The sequence below is a fragment of the Triplophysa dalaica genome, chromosome 14, assembly GCF_015846415.1.
Source record: "Triplophysa dalaica isolate WHDGS20190420 chromosome 14, ASM1584641v1, whole genome shotgun sequence".
Taxonomy (NCBI): domain Eukaryota; kingdom Metazoa; phylum Chordata; class Actinopteri; order Cypriniformes; family Nemacheilidae; genus Triplophysa; species Triplophysa dalaica.
In genome coordinates this window covers 8,806,874-8,827,455 of record NC_079555.1, presented here as the reverse complement: position 1 = coordinate 8,827,455, position 20,582 = coordinate 8,806,874, and the positions used below count along the sequence as shown (strand labels likewise).

Sequence of the window (20,582 nt, the reverse complement as noted above, 5' to 3'; positions counted from 1 at the left end):
TCTTCCCTGATGGCACGGGGCAATTTCAAGACGACAATGGCAGGATTCATCGGGCTAAAATTGTGAAAGAGGGGTTCAGGGAGCATGAGAACATAATTTTCACACATGGATTGGCCATAAGAGTCCACACTTTGACCCCATTGAGAATCTTTGCGATATGCTGGAGAAGACTTTCCGCAGCGGTCTGACTTTCCCATCATCAATAGAAGTTCTTGGGAAAAAGTGCAAAAACGATTCCATAGCGAATGCGTGCCGTAATCACAGCTGAAGGAGGTCCAAAGAAATATTAGAGTGGGTGACTTTAAATACACTCACCTAAAGGGTATAAATACACTCACCTGAAGGATTATAAGGAACACCATACTAATACTGTGTTTGACCCCCTTTTGCATTCAAAACTGCCTTAATTCTACGTGGCATTGATTCAACAAGGTGCTGAAAGCATTCTTTAGAAATGTTGGCCCATATTGATAGGATAGCATCTTGCAGTTGATGGAGATTTGTGGGATGCACGAAGCTCCCGTTCCACCACATCCCAAAGATGCTCTATTGGGTTGAGATCTGGTGACTGTGGGGGCCTTTTTAGTACAGTGAACTCATTGTCATGTTCAAGAAACCAATTTGAATGATTCGAGCTTTGTGACATGGTGCATTATCCTGCTGGAAGTAGCCTTCAGAGGATGGGTACATGGTGGTCATAAAGGGATGGACATGGTCAGAAACAATGCTCAGGTAGGCCGTGGCATTTAAACGATGCCCAATTGGCACTAAGGGGCCTAAAGTGTGCCAAGAAAACATCCCCCACACCATTACACCACCACCATGATTGCATTAATGAGAAATTGAACAGGTGTTCCTAATAAGCCTTTAGGTGAGTGTATATATACAGTGGTGTGAAAAAGTATTTGCCCCCTTCCGGATTTTTAGTTTTTTGCATATTTGTCATGCTTAAATGATTCAGATCATCAAACTAATTTTTATGTTACTCAAAAAAAACCAGAGTAAATAGAAAATGCAGTTTTTAAATGATGGTTTTATTAATTAAGAGACAAAACAATCCAAACGTTACAAAGCCATTTTTAAGGCTTTGGGGCTCTGGCAACCACAGTATCCACCAATGGAGAAAAAATGGAACAGCAGTAAACCATACCAGGAGTGGCTGGCCTACCAAATTACCCAAAAAGCTCAACAACGACTTGTCCAGGAGGACATAAAAGATCCCAGAACAACATCTAACAAACTGCAGGCCTCTCTTGCTTCAGTTGTTCAAGGTCAGTGTTCATGATTCTACAATAAGAAAGAATACTGGCAACCATGGGAGAGTTCCAAGGGTGAAAACCACTGCTGACCAAAAAGAACACAAAAGCTCGTCTCACATTTGCTAAAAAACATCTTGATTCCCAAAACTTTTGTGCAAATATTCTGTGGACTGATGAGAATTGATGGAACCATGAATTCTGTGCTCTACCAGAAAACTCTAAAAGAGAATGTCCGGTCATCGGTTTGTAAACTCAAGATTAAACTCATTAGGGTTATGCAGCAAGACAATTATCCAAAACACAACAGCCATTGCACCTCTGAATGGCTGAAAAAAATCTAAATGAAGGTTTTGGAGTGGCCTAGTCAAAGTCCGGACTTAAATCCAAATGAAATCCTGTGACATGACCTTGAAAAGGCTTTTCATACGCGAAGACCCTCCAATGTGGCCGAATTTAAACAATTCTGCATTGAAGAGTGGGCAAAAATTCCTTCAAAGCGATGTGAAAGACTCGTTGCGAGCTTTTGCAATGCTTGATTGCAGTTGCTGCCGCCAAGGGTGGCACAAATAGTTATTATGTTTAGGGGGCAATTACTTTTTCACAAAGGGTCAGAAATGTTTGGATGGTTATTTCCCTATATAAAATCTTTTGAAAACTGCATTTAGTATTTACTCTGGTTTTCTTTGTGAAATATTACAAATTGTTTGATGATCTGGATCATTGAAGCATGACAAATATGCCAAAAAACTTCAAATCTGTAGGTAACAAATACTTTTTTACACCCCTGTATATATGCATGTATGCATGCATGAATATGTGAAAAAAGCAAAAACAAACAATGACATAGGACAATATTTTTTATTTAGCTGTACAGCAATACATACCCCACACAATCTTTCTTCATCTGCCCTCTATGCCCCACTCAGCCATAATAAATGTCTTTATAAGGTTGGTTTTCTGATCATTGTAAAATTCACACAGTACAGCTAGGTAAAAAAACAAAATGCATATTAACCTAGAATTTTAAGAGCTTACAAAAAGAAAGCGATTTAAATGCAATTACATGTTGGAGGAAAACATTATTCGAAGGAGAAAAGCAAAAAAGAGATCAGAAATTAAAAGGACATTGCTTTAACAAGTGACAAACTTTTTTACAAATATCCCATCCAAACTTCCCCTTCTAGAAACAGGTTGTATCAAAATATCTTCCTCAAACACCCATATTAATCTACTTAAATTAGAGGTGGTCTGATAAACTTATTGTAAACCGCAAGACATCTTTTTCATTTTCAGTATCCTACGAAATATAATCATACTTGGATCAAATTTCAGGACATGGTTTAATATGCAGGGCTGGTTGTAGGAAACACAACCACATCACAACAGTTTCCAAGTGATTTATGAGACATGCACATTGTTGTATTTCCCCAGTTGTCAGTTTTCTTCCTTTTACAAAATCCAACACTGAGGCCAATTCATAAATTTGGAATTTTGTCACCTTAAAATGGCGACAAAACTTTAGCTTTATCATTAAGCAATCCCTCCCAGACAAGCAAGATTGAAATCCAAGATTTAAGCTACAGAAGGAGCAAAAGAAAAGGGGTGTATGCAGCCTACATAATTCCTCAGCCTCTCATTTTTCCCAGTTAGTAATTTGAAAGCCGTCAGTGGCATGGCAATTTTTTAAACAACTACTGTTAAAATCCATTGCCTTAGCATTCCGGTCATCAAATCGCTAGAAAAGATTAAAATGTTCATAATAAAACAAAAAATAAAAGTTATTTACAAGCAAGACTAGCCAAGATTACCTTTTTTTGTACATCTTTCTCGACTGTTTTAGACATGTGAATGGATGGATGTCCCTGGCTTGATAATCAGATGGCTACATTTCTACTCTCTCTAACATCATCACCTGTGACCAATGAAGGAGCACGAGGAACAAACAGTGAATTAACGTCATCGTAAAATGTCAAACATTGAAAGGATTTTCTTGGACCGTTGGGTCAAAATGACCCGTTTCTACAGCAGTGACGGCAATTCTAGATATCAAGGTTTGACCAGGCACAAAATGATATTGTTTCTCAGTACTGCCATAGCAACATCTGATTAGGAAAAACAAACACATCAGGTTAGCTGGGAAAAGAAGTCTATATGCATGTAGCACACCATGTTAAGTCTCGAGATGCCGTGCATTCCCACTCTCACCCCACAAAGTACACACAGCTCAGCAGCGGAACTATGCTATGACAGGAAAATGCATTTCCATGCACAGTTTTGAAATCCTCATGTGTATAAATGTTATGAAAGACAAAATGTAAGAACTTAGTTGGGTTTTATAGTAAACAGGAGAACAACATGAAGTCTTAGAAAATTTGCTTTGACATCTGTGTATAAACATGAGGATACAAAAGAAAAAGAAGCATGGTATTGAAAGAGGTGAGAAAAGAGATGCAAGCGTGTATATAGTTATGGGACACATACAGGGATGTGTATATCTGCAAGCGTTTTTGTGATCAGCCTGTGTGTGGAGATATATCCCCAGATCACCGGTCCATCATGCTAAGGATCATTTCAGGTGTGAGGTCACCGTTAGGTGCAGCTTCAGGGACGGCTATCTGCACTGTTTCTACACCAGCCTCGACTGCCTCTACCTCCTCCACCACCGGCTGGGCGGGTTCAGGAACTGCATCAATGCCTTCAGGCTCCTTTTTCACAATGATGTTCTCAATGGCCCCTGTGCTTTCATCCTCCACTTGGATTATGGCAGCGGTAGCTAGACGCAGAAAATGTCAATTAATAAATGTATTTGAAAACAGATCAAGTAAATCACGTTATCATATGCGACAATGCATACCTGCAGTGGTTTTTGGACTAGGCGTGGCAGGAGAAACCTTGGGTGCATTCTTGGGGGGTCTGCCCCGTTTCCTCTTGACAGGAGGTTCAGCTGGGGCAGGGATGGGAACGGTGGGTGGAGCCTGTTCCACATCCATGTGTTCATCCTCATCATCTTCAAGAATCTCTTCATCCTCATCCTCTTCATCAATGTCATCCAGATCAGGCTCTCCATGCTCATCTGGAATTAATTCACATTTAGCATCATTCATAAACAATCAAACCCATTTTAAAAACCCAATTGTTAAAACAACTAAGAATAACTGAGAAGTTCATATATAAACCAGAATAAAAACTCAGTTTTGCTGAAACACGGGCACTCACCGCTGTCATCTTCGTCGTCATCCTTTCTAGACCGCATCTTCCTCTTTCTGCCAACACGACCTCTCTTGGGTGGGGTTCCATTTTCTCCATCAGCAGATTCCATCCCAGTGCAGTTATCTGCATGCCTGGCCATGGTATTCTGCCAACCAATCACATATACATTTCATTAGATAATCTTCAATGCATCCAGAGGTACTTTTAAACATCAACACTTCCATGACCTCATCATACCCTGCGAGTGAAAGTCTTGCCACACTTTGTGCATACGAAGGACGTTGGTACAAAGTTGGGGTCATGGTAGCGCCTAAAGTGCATGTCCAGGAGCTGTTTCTGCCTAAAGGTCTTATCACATTGGTTACACGCGTATGGCTTCTCCCCGGTATGGGTGCGTTTATGCATGATCATGTGACGCTCCTGTTAGCAAAGGGTACACAAAACTTAGGAAACGGTTGTATTTGAGGCCTTTAAATATATACAGATCCAGTATTCAGTAATCAAACAAGATTTTATTCACAAACCTGACGGCATGCATAGTCACACTGGTCACACTTGAAACGTTTCTCATTTTTGTGTGATTTCTGATGCTGGATGAGGGCATATCGCTCATGAAACACTGCGTCGCAGTAACGGCACTTCCTGCCTTGCTCAATGTAGGAATGCTGCTTACGGAGATGTACACCTGAAAAGATAGCAGTAAATTGCGTCACCCTTAAATTCAACTGAATAAATTAATTAAGCAAAAGAAAGAATCTCCATTACAACCACATTTTGTAAACGCAAGCTGTAACAATAGAGTCTTACCGAGATCACTCTTGCGAGCAATAACTGTATCACAGTGGGGGCAGTGAAACTTAGCCACGTTCTCTGTGTGCTTCTGCAGGATGTGCATCTTCATGGTACCACTCTGGGTGAAACGTGCATGACAGATGTAGCACTCATAGGGCTTCTCTCCTAGAACCACCAGGAATACTGAAGTCAGTTAGGGAAATGATGCACTAGATAGAAAGAGTGGGGTAGAGTAAAGTCTGTGCTGCTGACCTGAGTGGGTCCTCATGTGCCTCTTCAGCTTATAGGTATCTCTGCTGGCGTAACTGCACAGGCTGCACTGGAAGGGACGCTCTCCGGTGTGTGAGCGAATGTGACGCTTCAGCTTGCTAACCTGCAATATCAAGATTCAGGATCAATTTACGTAAACTACAACAACACTTTTTGGAAAAGGACAACGTGACGCTCAAACAAACCTCCACACTGGCATAGTCACACATGGAGCACTTGAATGGTTTCTCGTGCGTGTGCTTGTAGCGTCTGTGTCGCACCAGCTCTCCACTGGTGACAAAGGCCATATCACAGTCAGTGCACTTATGTGGTCTGGTGCCTGTCAAAAACAACATTTATATATTTAAAAAAAATTCAAGAACCTGGATGAATTTCTCATTACATATATTGTATATATAATTCTCTTTACAGAACATCAAACTGTAAAGCATATGTACTGGAAATGATGTACCTGTATGGGTGTTGAGATGGTTCCTAAGCAAGGTGACGGTTCTAAAGGCTCGCCCACACAGATGGCACTTGTGAGGCCTCTCATCCGTGTGGCTCTTCATGTGGCGGTCCAGATTGGAGCGTCGTGGGCAAGTGTAACTACACAGCTCACACTGGAATGTCTTTTTGACACCTGTACACAAAATAGAATTGTGATTCTCATAACCGTGAAACTTACTCGATTGGTATTAAGTGCATGTAACATCCCAGTATGTGTCAAAAGTTCTCACCCTTCTTCTTGATTTTAGTTGGTTTGGGTGGTTTCATGTTGCCTACAACTTTCTCAGCATTGACCTCAGAGAGCAGTCCTTCCTGCTGCTCCTCCTCAAAGTCATAAACAGACACATCCATGTCCTTATCTCCCTCTGTGTTGTAGCGCAGTTTGCTTTTCTTTGCCTTCTTGATCTTTTTGACAGGGGGTGCATAGTCTGGATCTTTGGCCCATGTGGGGTCATCAGCTTGGGCTTCAGTCATCTCCTCCTCCACCTGCTGTTGAGGCTGCTCTTCTTGGGCCTGGAGCTCATCCTGCTCCACAGTCTCCACCTCTCCGTTTGCACCCACCTTGACCACCTTTAGGAGAAATTAACAAATTTAGACTTACAAGGATCTGATCACAGTCCAAGTTTCTTACGGCCTAATTCACAAATCCAAACCGAGTACTAGTTATTATGACCAACCTGAAACCCCTCAGGCAACGGCAGGGTGTGACAGATGACCGGCTCTCCATCTTTAGGCATGGCAGTCGCATCCACCAGTGTCCCCTGTAGCTCTTCCACAGTGGCTGTGGTGACAGGCACAGCAGAAACAGGCACCTGCACCAGCTGCAGCTCTCCTAACCCCAACTGCTGCTCTTCCATGTTTACCACCTGTAGGGTGATGATCTGAGTATCGTCCACAGTTGTGACAGTGGCTTCATGGGCAGAACCGGCCACACCAACTGGTCCTCCGACAGCAGCCTCCAGAACTTCTGTCTTCATCTGAAGCAAGGCAGGGTCCAGGGACTCCATCACCATCATGCTGTTGACATTCACTACACCTTCAACCAGTTGCTGTTGGGCCTCCACTTCAGCATCTGCTTCAGCCTGGGCTTGCTCCAACTCAGCAGGCTGCAGCAGTTCAGCTCCCACCTCTTCATCCTCTCGTCGCCTTTGGTATGTCTTACATTCTTTTGCCTTGAAAGCATCCCCTGCCTCTTCCACCACTGCCTCAATCGATCCCCCTTCCATGGGTATTACCTAAAATAATAAAAAACTTGGAACTTAGCACCAAACGAACCGTTTTAAAATGATCCTCCCTGACTGTGATGTGAACTCTGTCTACATGCACATCAAGCATGTCAATTAAAACAAGTTAGTTGACACCTCCATTGACTTTTTTTGTGTTTGCACAGGATGCTGTGAGATTACCTGGACCCAACAGGAAAACATCATATCTCTACCCCTGTGCCTCCACCACTTTCTGCCTCCGATGAATGAGCTACCTGTCTCAACTCTTACTAACTAGTTCAACCTGTTGGGGTGCAAATAAATCAGACAATCAATCTGGCTTAGGGAAATAAATCAATAAAAGTGTATATAATTTCACAGATACTGGTCAGATAATAGAGTGTTTATTCGTTTTATGATTGATGCTGATGTTTAAAAAAAATATTGACATGTCATTTTATAAATGCAATTCGTCAAATAATTATAAAAGCCAAGGGCGGTTGTTTACAAAATATAAGCATGTTGACAAAATGGAGTAAATCTCGCTGCAGTAACGTTTCTAAAACTAATACAACCTCAACCAAACTTTTAGCGCGTCTTTGGTTTAACGTTATACCAAACCACGTTCATGAACTCTTGATCGGGCGCCAACATCATCTCCCCGACTCACTTCTAACAGTACTTCCTCACTAGACAGCATGATCGGTCGCCTTTGCAACGACCATTCGCTACCAACGTATTAAACCCACATGTCCACTATCCCTACCTCCACACGTCCTAAACATGCTTATTATTTTCCACAGCAAGAGGGCATTCTGAGATGGTTAATCGTGTTTTTGTACCACTACCAGCCGGGTTGTAGAGGGAGCTCTCTCGGTTTTTATCCCTTCAGTCGTTTGTTGCTTGAGGTTAGTCTTTCAATAAGAGCGGGCGGAGAACGACAACTGCGGCGATTGAGCTGCGATACGGGCAATAAATCCCCGGTACGTGCTCAGGTCCGGGCGCGTAAAATAGTCTAATCTATCGAAAAGGGCCATCGGTGTAATTTAGCAATGGCATCTTCCTCGTTTGATTTGAATCTGCGCAATACGCTAGCAGGAACGGAACTAATGCTAACGTTACATCATCACAAACTTGGTATTTAACGTAATTTCGGATGTCAGCTGCATTTTCGGAGGGATTGGAAGAACTATCGGCACAGGAGGCCTCAGTAACGGGACTTTATTTTTGCTGAACCGACCAAATATTTGTATTTTAGTTTAATTGCGCGAGGAGGGGCGCGAACACGACGATATGTCAAAACTTCATACATTTCACGACTTTAAATTACACGAATATGTTGCGTGTACATTTAAATGCTTGTTTAGGCTGTTTGTGTGTTGTACGACTGAAAATTGGTTAAGTTTGAAGTGCTTATTAGCTGGTTGGCTAAGTGCGCGTGCAGAAACGGCGGGTTCCTAAAGACAGGAAACAAAGAGAAGAAACAGAAAATGGACGCCTGGCCTAAAGATTGAAACAAACATCCTAGCGCTAAAATAGGTCATATGGGCGAAAGGCTGTATGATATAGGTTCAATAGTGCTTAATAGTCGGGCAGAAGCCTGAACTTCTGGGTTATAAATGTTTTTTGCTAAATTTTCGATAACGATAGAGGGAGACAAACACCCCCCGCCAGCCGCCTGGACTGGGAGCCCCATCGTGACACCTAGAGGCCGATTAAAGCTCCTGCAAACTCCCCCCTTTTGGAAAAGTAGTGCTATTTTACCTGCGTTTGGTGATTTATCCTCGCGTTGAATTCGACAGAAAGCTCAGGGTTTGTTCTTCCTTCAGTACGAGACGGAGTAAAACTGCGTCCTTCACCTCCGACGGTTTTAATCCTCTCCCGCTTTTGCAGAGTAGGCTCCGCACAAAATGGCGGCCTTGAGCGGCTGTTGCGCATGCGCGTCTTGAAGGGGGGCGGTGGCGAGGGGGAGGGCTGTAAACAGAAGCACTGTGCGGATTGGCCGGGTGGGGCGCTACTTTTGAATTACGGATGTGTAATGTTTTTTTAGGAGTGCGTCGTCATATGTTCTACGTTTTTATATTAAGATATTTAAATATGTTGCGTTTTAATGGTCCAAGTGGACATAAATCACTTAATAGGATAAACGAAAAGTTTAAGATATACACGCAGTTGTGCAATATAATATTTTTCGTGATAAATGGACGATTTATTGGTTTATGGTTGCAGTCTATATGTCTGGGTGTTGTGTGCATACACGTAAAGTACGTGACGTAAATATGCCATACTTAAAATGTATTTATGTAACGTTTTTTTTTAAATTCATGACTAAATATGTGAATAAAACAACAGCCACGTTTTAGTGTTCATCATTTAATATAGTTCCTTTACAGTTGACGTCAGCAATAATCCTTGTCAGACAATATACATATTTAGAGAAATAAAAAGTAACTCACATCTTTAATGCTGCACAATCCGTAGATAATAATGAAAATATATTTAAATCTGTTCTGCAGTTTGTAGTCCTAAACCACAGTCTTGAGTTTTAAATAATATCTATCTCACTCTTGCTCCCCATACTAAATTGAGGCACTTATACACTGAAGAGGCGTTCTTTGTCATGTAAGTGTGGAAAAAAGCTAAAAATTATGTTATGTAAAAATTAACCATCTCTGGTTCCAATCCAGAACCTTACTGTCTAGCAGCACTGTGGAAATGCTCGGAGTTAAGCATGGCAAAATATCAAAAGCATGGAGAATTTGTCTGAAACGATTGAAAAAAAAAGGCAAAACTTCACCATTGTACATCTTTCATTCCTAATAATAGTGACATTCTTCAGAAATAATAATAAAAAGAAAAAAGTCACCACTTTTACAGCAGAGATTATCAGTGGTTTAGATCTAAGGAGGTGCATTGTGATTCAAAACAGATGCTTTTGCTATTGAGTATTTTAACATTTAAACTTAAACACGAAACATTTACACTTCCAATGGAATATAGATATATAATTTGCACCAATAAAGCATGACATGGAATGATGGCACTCTTACACTTTAAATGGCAACAAGGTCCCTATGATATGTTGGGATTAAGGAAATTCTTTCCAAAATCTCAATCCTATGTTCTCAGGTGTGACCCCCTACTACCAACATACATTCTCCAGACAATATGTACACACTCATAAGCACTCTTTACAAAGTGATCAATCAGCTTCTGCCTACTTGTGTCAATAAAGTGAAAAGAACACTTTAATTTTCCATCCCTGTCAATACGGACACCATTTGTATTGCTGATCAGGGCCTAGCTTTCATGAAGGCAACACCATTGGGCCAAATAATAAGGCAGCAAAACATTCTTTAGTAACCCCTTCCCACACTCACTGCACTCTTAGAAAAAAGGTTATTTGGGGTTCTATATAGAACCTTTTCTTTTAAGAGTGTTTGCATCTTACTATATCACTTTACAGTAGTTCATCTTAGGTCGTCCTAAAAATAATAACATACCGGCCATACAAATCCTCTCGTTTACTGATTGTATCTGTCCACGTCATGACACTGTTGGCACTCTCCTTGAGAGTGTGATCACTGATTTGTCATTTATAACTGCACATGTACAGTAAATATTTGTACTCTTGATAGTTTTTAAGTGTGCATTAAATAGTTTGTAATTGGCATGGTCATGACAGTGAGTATACTGAGACGCAAGTTGATTTTTCGGATGAGTCTCGCAGTTGATTGTGTTAGAATGCTGTACTGGCCATACTGCCAGGCGTAAAAAGGCGGGACATTCCATCTTGGGACGACTCAATGTGCCGATGGGCAATTTTCCCCTCATCACCTGTGAATATTATGAATAAAGCAGAAATTAGATACAATGTCCCTTGAAACCTTTTGTTAAAAACATGGAAACGTTTTCCATCATTAATCAGTTGTTTATAAATACTTTAAGATAAAAATAATCATTCAGACTAATTTGTAAATGAAAGTTTAGCTTCAAAATAAGATAAACATGTGGCCTTATGTACCACCCGGTATCCATTGCATTTCTAATACATCTAATAAAAGTATTTTAACAAAAGCAATTATAACTTTTCTAGGAAAGGATTTGTATAATTTTATCAGAATTAAACAATTGAATGAACGAGTTCCCACATACTTTGGGACCTCAGTAAAATACTTCTTGCATAATGTTTTTACATTACATAAAATTCCTAGTTTTCCTGTTGTTTATGCCATTGCTTACCTAGCACAAGCAGAGCTTGTTTGGCAGCATCTCTCACATCCTCCTTATCTGTCCTGCACAGATACACCAGCTGCTCAATGCTCTCTTTTGCCTGTGATGTACAAACACAGACATTTTACTCTGAGGTGTAATGCTGTATTAATCTGATTCTCACTCAGATTACAGAAGTATATTCGAGCAACACCAGCCGGCTTTGATGTCATTGAAACGTAGATCTAAAAACTCATCTGACATGAGCAATGATGTGTCATGGAGCACAGGACGGGGCTAATCGAATCGTTGTTGGGGAGGGATGTTCAGAAATATGCAGGCACTGACCTTCAGACATGCAAGTGCTTTACATCCACACAGACGCGTCTCCTTTCTCTCATCCTCCAAGAGCTCTAAACAGCTCACCAGTGCCTGGGACAGAAGAGTAAAAGAGATTGAGTGGATTACATCAAGATACTTTGTGCATAACAAAGCATTTAAAGACAGATCACACTCAGGCAACCATGCTTCTTACCCTCTCCCTGTGACGGGTTTGGTCAGCTAGACTGCGCAGCAAGGAGCTGGCTGCACTGCACACTTTTCCCCTTGGGTCTCTCAGCAGCAGACTGACTGCTCGCAGGCCCTCCCTCTTCAGACTGCATTCTGGAGGCTTCTTCAAGGACTTCACCAGAACATCCTGATCTCCAGACTGCAGGCATTGAACAAGCCAAACTGGAAGAGAGAAACATTTTGTTAACACGCATGAAACCGATACACTGGAGTGAGTACGTGAAAGGGGGGAGGAGTGGAAAAAATATTTGCAGAAACCACAATGAGATAGGGGTGAGGTGGGGTGATAGTAGAGACGTTAGGATGGGAGGGGTCGATAATGCTCCATGTGCTGCACAATCACTCTTGCTATTGAGTGCTTGTGTTACATAAGGGAGGATTAAATGGTGTAGGCCATTTACATACATAATGAGTCTAAAAAACAATTCTCGTTTTACTCTTTTCCAAGCTCCAAAACACCTGAAATGCACATGACGTAAAGCTGCGACTGAGTGTGAATGCCTCTTTATGTTAAACTCAAAGTACCTTCTTCAGCAAGCTCAGGAATGTGTGTGTCCAGGTCATTCACTCCCTCCGCTTCCAGGTAGCTCCAGAACTGAAAGAGTGTGATGGTCTCTCTGGCCGCACCTCCTCCACGCTTGGGCAACTTCCTTTCAAGGACTCGCTCCACCAGACGTAGAAATACTAACACACACAAAGTTCACTGTCATCACCTAGTCATTTTAGAGATTTTGGTCCAAGTTAAAACTGAGAATTTGCACTCAGGCAGCCAGATCTTTGACTACATGTCAGGAGATATGCTCCTAATTGTAGATTTGCTTAAAGTAGGAAGTAACGATCTGATGCTTTTCTGTATCGTGACGTATTTTAGAGTGAAACGGTTTCGGAAATAAGAGAAAATGTAGGGGAGGACTTGATTTCCTACAATGAGAATTCATTGGATCGTTGGAAGTTGCTAACATAATGGAGGCAGATTTGAATGGAAGATTGTAGTAAATCGTGGAGGATTATTCCCCAACGGCACCCTGCCATGCATAAAAAACTTGCCCTCGCTCCATTCCTCGTGACAGGAAGTGATGAAAAGTCGTTTAGAGGGGGTTGGGTCAAGGTTTTTGATTAAAAATTATGAGGTCACATGAATAAAAAACAAAGTGCACAGATAAGTCACTTATAAAAAAACACTACAAAATGTTTTTCAATTTTGATTTCATAACGTCTTTAAAGAGCCGGTTAATCAGATGCCTTGTTCTAAAATGTAATACTATTAACCTTTACAAAATAATTGATACCTAGATTTTCCAAGCATTTATTGAATCAAAACAGCATTTTGATTTTGGGATGTCCGGGGAGGCATATTTGTACAAGATTTGCGTATTAATGGCCCCTTAGGTTAGAGAAATACATCAAAATATAAGCTGTATGGCACAAAATGGACAAATCTGCTGCGCATACAAGGGAATATTGATTTAGTTTTAATACACAAAAATGCAAAGAAGCAAAAGCTTGCAGGAAATAAAACCTACAGGGACAGTAATTTTTTTTTGTATATTAATAATTGTTAATCCAATTGTGTAGTAACATTTTATAGCCACTTTTAGTAAGCTTGCATGTGTTGCATGTATGTTTTTGCATGCCAGGCCTCCTTAAATTCTTTCCAAATAAAGTTTTTAGTACAACTTAAATGATATATTTGTATATAAAGCCAATTTTGTCAATTTTGCTAAGTTTTGTTTAAAAGATGGTTATTAAATCATCATTACATTTATCGGTCTTTTAGCAAACATTTTTAGCCAAAGCAACAACAGAAGCAATAACATCAGCAAAACAAAGAAACTGTGGATGGTCTGTGAGCCAGCTCTCTGAGGTCTGATTAGTCATTTTTTTAAAAGATGTTACAGTTGAAAATGTAATGTATATTGATATACAAAATGTATTTATAGTGACAGTAACTTAACAAAGGTGCACACACACAAACATATTTACCTGTATCTGAAAAGCCAGCTCCTCTCTCTGGCAGTTTGCTGGCGTAAGTTTTGCTGAGTGCCTGTATAAAGGTCTCTGTGGATGTGCTGTAAACACTGCAGCCATCCGTGCACTGCCGCCATAGCAACACAGCCCCTTGACATTGATCTAACTGAGGAAGAACTGATCCAAGATACAAAGAGAGTAAGTGTTAAATATAAAGAGAGTATTTGTTAAATATACGTGATTCTTTGAAATTCTGGATAAATAAATGAGATATACGGTATACACTTATATCACACACGATAGATCAAAAAAAGTATATAAATTAATAATAAAAAAATAAAGAATGCAGACAAATTCATCCAAATCCAGCAAGTCTTACCCTCCTCTGGTTGGCTGTCCCCGCTTTTTGAGTCCTTTACAACCCATCGTATGAGCTCAAGGACACGTGCTTCCCTGAGAAGATGATCGAGAGCGTACATCTCCCCACAGCGCAGAGGCCCGAACGTGCCTAACCTCTGTTCATAATAACACACAAAGCATAAATGGAAAGAGTTCAACAAAGATGAGTCATCGTGTAAGAAATGAGTGGAAGAATGGGAAATAGAAACACAATTACAACAAACAGCCATGGTATTACAAAAGATGTTAACACACTATAAACATAGTTATGACTTTATAATAATCATAATCATTCGGTCTCATGGTATAAATCAAAACACAATTATTAGAATGAAATAACGGTATACCATCAAATAGCATTCAACAGTATAACATTCAAATAGCATCAACTTCGGCATGGTGCTACCACATTATTGTTTGCAATCACTCTTAAGGACACAATAAGACTATAAAAACTGACCAGCATCTGTGAGCTGCAGTTCTGCAGATGAACCAGCAGGGTGTGATCTAGAGCCGGGCAGCCTGTGCTTAGAGGAGTAGAGGGAGTGTCCCAACTTGGCGCCTCGCAGCCCTCATCCTCCGCTTCACCCTCCACAGCTGTGAGACGCTCATCGGCGCTGTATCCATCACAACACACAAACATGTGTCAGATAAAAGAAGGGAAATACTGATAAATCATATTACAAAAAAGGACAGAGGTAGTCCCGAACAAAGATGAAGTTAAAAGATAATTTAAGCTACTCAAAGTAACAGTTGACTTTCTAAGCACTAGGTGGCAGTAGTGTAACACATTATTAGGCCATAAGTAATGTATCACATGACAGCAGAAAGAAGAGATGCTTCTCAAGTTCTAACCTGTCTGTCACAATCAGTCTCTCACCATCCTCCTCTTCCTCTTCATCCAGGTCTGACGTATTAAGGAAGTCGAAGCTTCCAAGCGCAGTCTCGACTGTCAAACTGACGCTGGATGAACGACTGCGATTTTGTACCTTCATTGGAATATTAAAATCAATGTTAATCAAAGTTAAAAAAAAAAATCAAAGCTCAATGTGTAAAATCTAGACAACATTTAAGACAGCCTCAGGGTTCTGAATGCATATTGGTCAATAAAGCTTTTAAGCCTTGAAATGATGCTCCTGCTAGTTGCAAGGTAACACTTTGTTCCCAATGTAAAATTGCTGTAATACACATGACCTTTCTCTCAATTCAAACTAAATATAATATAATAATATGATACTACAATTTGAGATCTTAAAGTCACAGTGAAATTAAAAAATGACAATTCTTTTTTCTTCAAATATTAAAGTGTTTATAGTAAATAGTTTATCAATGTGGGTCATTTTCTTTATAAAATTCATGTACCCTCAAACTCTTCAGGTAAAATCTGAAAATTCACTTCCGCCCTGAAATGACGATCCATCTCAAATGACAATTAGACGGCTTGGGCGGAGCATCAGCTAACTCCTCCCCTTCAACTGTCAGACTGCTGCCAGTTTAATTTTCTCCTTTGAAATTCCTTTTCACTCGTGTCAGAATACAGAAGTAAAAACGATCGCAACATCCTGTTCCAGGGACTTTAAACAATTTTAACGGGACAATTTACCCAAAAATTACAATTATTTATCAAACCAAACCTGTATGACTAGTTATTCTTCTGCAGAACCCAAAATAAGATATTTTGAAGAACGTTGGTAACCAAACAACATTGGCCTCCATTGACTTCCATTGTAAGGACAATTTTCTCTGTAAGGTCAGCCCTGGTAAAAAAAATCCATCCCTTGTTTATTCTATGAGTAAGCTAACGTGTACTGAAAAACCCACCCTTTACAGACACCAGAACAAGTCTTTTGAATTCTATTGTTTTACATTTAATGGAGCAAAATCTCAAACAACGGACCGGGATCTGAAGCTTTGATGGTTATCGCGGGTCATGGATATGCAGAAGAGAAACACCCAAAGACCTTTCACCCAAAACATTTTACAAAGCTAACATCTTAGTCAAGCAGGAAAAGCTACACCCTCACTCCATGAATCCCTGCTGCATGCTGGGAAGGGCAGAGCCTAATGTCAAGTTTTTAATCACCATGCATCTGTGAACAGCATTAAATGTTAAAATGGTGCTCAAAGATAGTAATCAACATATCAAACCTGAAACAATAAAGCATTATCACAAATCACAAGAGACATCCCTGTGCATGTGCATACATTTAAATAAATCCACAGTTATTAACATATTTTAACACTTACTGTAAGCGCCTTTTCCAATAGTTTCAGTTCTTGTTCTAAGACCTGCAGTTCTGGGAACTGGCCTCTGTAATCATCGAGGGAGGACATAACAGCACTAAGGGCCTCCTCCAGACAGCTTTCTGACGACTGGGCTTCCAAACTGTCTGTGGGTTTATTGTCTGTTATAGAAGACGACGTCTCAACTATCAGATTGTTATTTTCTGTCTTTGCAAGGCACGGCTCATGGTTCTGTGCCGAAGAATCAGTCCTGCTAGCTTCACTGTCCACCCGCCGTGACAAAGCACAAGGGGAAGAGTCTTTTTCGCCACATGTATAAGAGACAGAGCTGGGTCTAGACCTGGGCTCTGCGTTAGTTTTTTCCGATGCAGTTGAGCCACAGGTCTTGGTTTCTGCCGGAAGGTCTTGCTGCTCTTTGCATGAGCTACTTTCTGTACAGTTCTGTAGTTCAGCAGTGCAGGATGGCTCACGAGTCTCTGGTACAACACAACACGGTTCTGCCCTGTGTGGAACATCCATGGCGTCGTCAATTTTTGATACTGAGGGGGCTATCGAGGTCACCTCTGTGGTCTCCAAGGATTCCCCAGACAATCTGTCTATTATAACACCATCCACACTGTTCTCACTGATGTGACTGAGAGAGCGAGAATACCGGGGATGGCCATTGGGCACTTCCTGTTTCACTGGAGCAATGGTGGCAGCTATTATTGTAGCTTCTGGTTTCTTAAGATCCTCTTCATCCTCCTCCTCATCCTCCTCCTTCTGATTGGCCAGGCGGGTGGGAGTGGATGTTGCTGATTCACGGGGGGCAAAGGAGATTTCGATGGCCGGAGGAGCGGTTTGTACCTCAGGCTGAACTAAATTCTTATTTGCGTGCCGCATTCCGACCGACAGCTGAGGACTGGAGGAATCGTCTGAGGATTCCGAGGAGTTTGACCATGCAGTTCCATTCTCCATCTCTTCCTGTCTCCTCAACATGTTCTGTAGGATTTAGATGAGAAGAATGAGATTACAGGAATGTAGACAGTCAAGGTTCTCTCGGGTGTATGCTTTCTAATGCACTGAACTAAAGCAGCAACATTTATTTAATTTATACATTAAAAAAAAAAAAATTGTTGCAGACTTCTGCCTTTCACAATTTAGGAAAACAGAAGCAACTCCATGGGTTGTTCCCTTTCATTTATCATTATGTACAATGACACCAGCTGAGGACAATGAAAAGCACATCATGAGTTGTAAATGTGTTACAGTGAATATTTAAAGGACCAGTGTGTAGTTTTTTGGAGGATCGATTGACAAAAATGCAATATAATATACATAACTATGTGTTCAGAGGTGTACATAATGAAGCGTTTTGTTTTTTATTACTTTAGAATGAGGTATTTCTATCTACATACACCGCGGTTCCACTTGCATGGAATACGCCATGTTGTTTCTACAGTAGCCCTAAATGGACAAACTGCTCTCGAGAACACGTTTCGAAAATACTTTATCTCCTTTGGCAAAGAAGCGAAAACGTGATGACATCTTAGTTCTTTGTCACCCTACTTGGTGCTTCAAAAGGGAGGGGTGGAGTGAGCCATTGGTGGCAATTCACAACCTTAATATTAGATGCTACTTAATATCATACACTGGACCTTTAAATATTAAATAATAAACGTTTTATCCAGTGTGATAAATGGTGAATCCTTGAAAGAATAGTTTGTTGAAATCATGGACTCACACTGTTGCCATCCCATGACTTCATTTCTACTAAAACAGACGTTTTTAAAATCACTATATACAAAAACCAAACTATATACAAAAAAATGTCATAAAATGTTGATGCTCCAAAAACACATAAATAGGTCTTCTGAAATCCAACAAGTACAACGAAAAATAAAATACTTTCAGTTTTTTTTTGTGAAATTCAAATATTCAATGTCAATAACTTCTAACCTCAATGTTTTTTGGGGCTTTGTATAAATTATAATATATAAACAGAGACATGAGACACAATCTATGTATGTGCTTTTTTCTGGTATTTAACATTTGTATGACTTGTAGACCACTTTCAAAGACGTAAACAAAGCTGTTCCCGAAGAACTTCCTGTTTTAGTTTTTAACACCACAGAAACGTTTCAACAAAATGCAACAACACAACATTTATAACCAAATTAAAAGGTTAAGCAAATATTATTCAGATTTGCCTATACATGTAATAGTTTGAAGTGCTTCTGGACTAGTGTTTACATTTTGCAAAGTGGTCTATACTGTATGTTTCAATAAAGTAACATTTATTTTTATTTAAACAACATGTTAGACTCAAGTTGTCGTCATGTATATGAAGGAATGAGGTCGAGTAAATTATGAGCGAATTTTCATTTCCACGTTAACTATTCCTTTAAACGTCATAATTTATTACTGCACTAGAGACGAAGGACTGTAACCAGACAGCAGATAAGTTAGGAGACGAGGGCAGCCCAGTATGATGGCAAGAGTGTGTTCTCTGTCACTCAGCATTAGCCATGTATCTTCTGACACAGAGCATCAATACAGCAGAGAGCAGACTGGCGTCAGGCCCAGAGAGCAACACATTCCCTTTAATTAACTTCTGCGGCAGCCGCTCTCTGCCAACGCTGGACAAATGTGACCCCCCTTCAAAACAACAACACCAATCGCTTCAAGTATTCCTGAAGATGTCTCTCACATTCAGACAACATGCACAGAAATTCGATGTAATTACATGACATAACAACTGATAACTACACACTAGGACACAAAATTACTACAACTATAATTTCCAAAATCTAAGAGAGCCGGGACACTGCTAACTATGATAAAAGCATTCAAACCTGTTTTTTCGTGCTTTCTGTCGCTCATGGCCAGCAGGGGTCACAACATTACATCCAGCTACTTACTACTAACTAAAGCTATATGACTACAGACACGCTAGCGCTACGGGCCGCACTTACATTGCTGGAAGGCAGAGAGCAGCCAAAACGAACCGAGGTGACGTCGCTACAGGAGCAGCTCTGAGTCAGTTTCTCTGTCAGCGTATCCCGGAACAAATCCAGTAAGGACCAGCGTTGTTTGGACATCATGCTCTGCGGAGCCGTCTGCACGTAGTTGGGGGAGTTTGCGTGTGAGAACTGACTGTCAACTGAACATATGCTTGACTGCTGGCAGACTAATTCTACGGCTGATGTTCAATGGAGTTATATGTTTCCATGACCCAGGATCAAAATACTTCTGAGAAACAATAGCTGTCAAATCTACGTGAAGCTAAATGCTCTAAATGAAATCTTATGGGTCTGGAGAACTGCGAGCTCTCCATTAGAAAAGAGAGACAAGTGGCATATTGACATTAGAGTCAGATGCACTTAGCCCAAAAGCTTCGTTTGAATCCATTCAGATCACATTAAACACCGACAAATCTCAGAAGCAAAGTGCAGTTATAAAACAGGAAGTCAAGAGATATTTAAAAAGAGATCTATGCAATGAAATGGAGGCCGGACTTACGTAGAAGGCCTGCTCTCGTAGAGAAGGTGTGTCTGGAGGACTCTGATTGTACGTAGAAAAACGCTTATTGACAGAAGGGGCCTTGTTCACTGTGCTAGCCGAGGATGACTGGTCATCTTTGTCAAATGGACTACAAAGAAAAATTGAAATGCTGCATTTAAAATACTTTCAAACACATTTTCATATTTAAAGATGCATTTGGTGTACGTCCCCTAAAAACAGTCCCCGGGGCTATACTTACTTCCAGGAGACTTCTAGACTGAGTTTGATTGTGCCCAGGTCATTGATATCCACAGCCACTGTTTGTGGCATGGCAGCGAACAGGTCCTTAGTCTCACATGAGACACTGCCCACCACCACGTGATTGGCCAGACTCTTCAGCTCTGTCACCTTGACAACAACATCGAAAATACTCAGTCAGTCCTCATTATCTCTATTGATCGACATAATGTCATGAGTTACT

The 20,582-nt window shown here is 40.6% G+C and overlaps 2 protein-coding genes across 7 annotated transcripts in view; both read right to left on the bottom strand.

The window, feature by feature from the left end:
• Positions 1 to 2,103: 2,103 nt before the first annotated feature.
• ctcf (CCCTC-binding factor (zinc finger protein)) lies at positions 2,104 to 9,178 on the bottom strand. Of its 2 annotated transcripts, XM_056766371.1 has the most exons (13): positions 8,990 to 9,125; positions 7,427 to 7,529; positions 6,698 to 7,255; positions 6,251 to 6,590; positions 5,983 to 6,153; positions 5,717 to 5,850; positions 5,514 to 5,634; positions 5,277 to 5,426; positions 4,994 to 5,154; positions 4,707 to 4,889; positions 4,476 to 4,614; positions 4,114 to 4,332; positions 2,104 to 4,032 (listed from the first exon to the last, which is right to left on the bottom strand). In XM_056766371.1, the coding sequence occupies exons 2-13, from the start codon at positions 7,448 to 7,450 to the stop codon at positions 3,803 to 3,805; spliced, it is 2,430 nt and encodes an 809-aa protein (XP_056622349.1). In that variant the 5' UTR covers positions 7,451 to 7,529; positions 8,990 to 9,125; the 3' UTR covers positions 2,104 to 3,802. The 2 variants fall into 2 exon arrangements, with proteins under 2 accessions (XP_056622349.1, XP_056622348.1); XM_056766370.1 differs by lacking the exon at positions 7,427 to 7,529 and having other exon boundaries at positions 8,990 to 9,178.
• Positions 9,179 to 9,582: 404 nt separating this feature from the next.
• The window catches only part of ripor1 (RHO family interacting cell polarization regulator 1), a 52,962-nt gene continuing 41,962 nt past the window's right edge, over positions 9,583 to 20,582 (bottom strand). For all 5 annotated transcript variants that reach the window (XM_056766034.1, XM_056766035.1, XM_056766033.1 and 2 more), the window contains exons 11-22: positions 20,361 to 20,509; positions 20,120 to 20,249; positions 16,622 to 17,599; positions 15,230 to 15,363; positions 14,835 to 14,991; positions 14,355 to 14,490; positions 13,991 to 14,152; positions 12,533 to 12,691; positions 11,973 to 12,169; positions 11,786 to 11,869; positions 11,468 to 11,558; positions 9,583 to 11,062 (exon numbers count right to left, since the gene is read on the bottom strand). In XM_056766034.1, the coding sequence (XP_056622012.1) occupies positions 10,965 to 11,062; positions 11,468 to 11,558; positions 11,786 to 11,869; positions 11,973 to 12,169; positions 12,533 to 12,691; positions 13,991 to 14,152; positions 14,355 to 14,490; positions 14,835 to 14,991; positions 15,230 to 15,363; positions 16,622 to 17,599; positions 20,120 to 20,249; positions 20,361 to 20,509 (2,475 nt within the window). In that variant the 3' untranslated portion in view covers positions 9,583 to 10,964. The remainder of the gene's footprint in view (positions 11,063 to 11,467; positions 11,559 to 11,785; positions 11,870 to 11,972; positions 12,170 to 12,532; positions 12,692 to 13,990; positions 14,153 to 14,354; positions 14,491 to 14,834; positions 14,992 to 15,229; positions 15,364 to 16,621; positions 17,600 to 20,119; positions 20,250 to 20,360; positions 20,510 to 20,582) is intronic.

Coding starts and splice junctions, on each gene's coding strand:
- ctcf (XM_056766370.1), bottom strand. CDS start 9,163: ATGCGCAACAGCCGCTCAAGGCCGCCATTTTGTGCGGAGCCTACTCTG. Junction 5,851..5,982: donor CCATCTCAACACCCATACAG/GTACATCATTTC, acceptor TGTTTTTGACAG/GCACCAGACCACATAAGTGC. Junction 4,333..4,475: donor TGACGACGAAGATGACAGCG/GTGAGTGCCCGT, acceptor AATTAATTCCAG/ATGAGCATGGAGAGCCTGAT.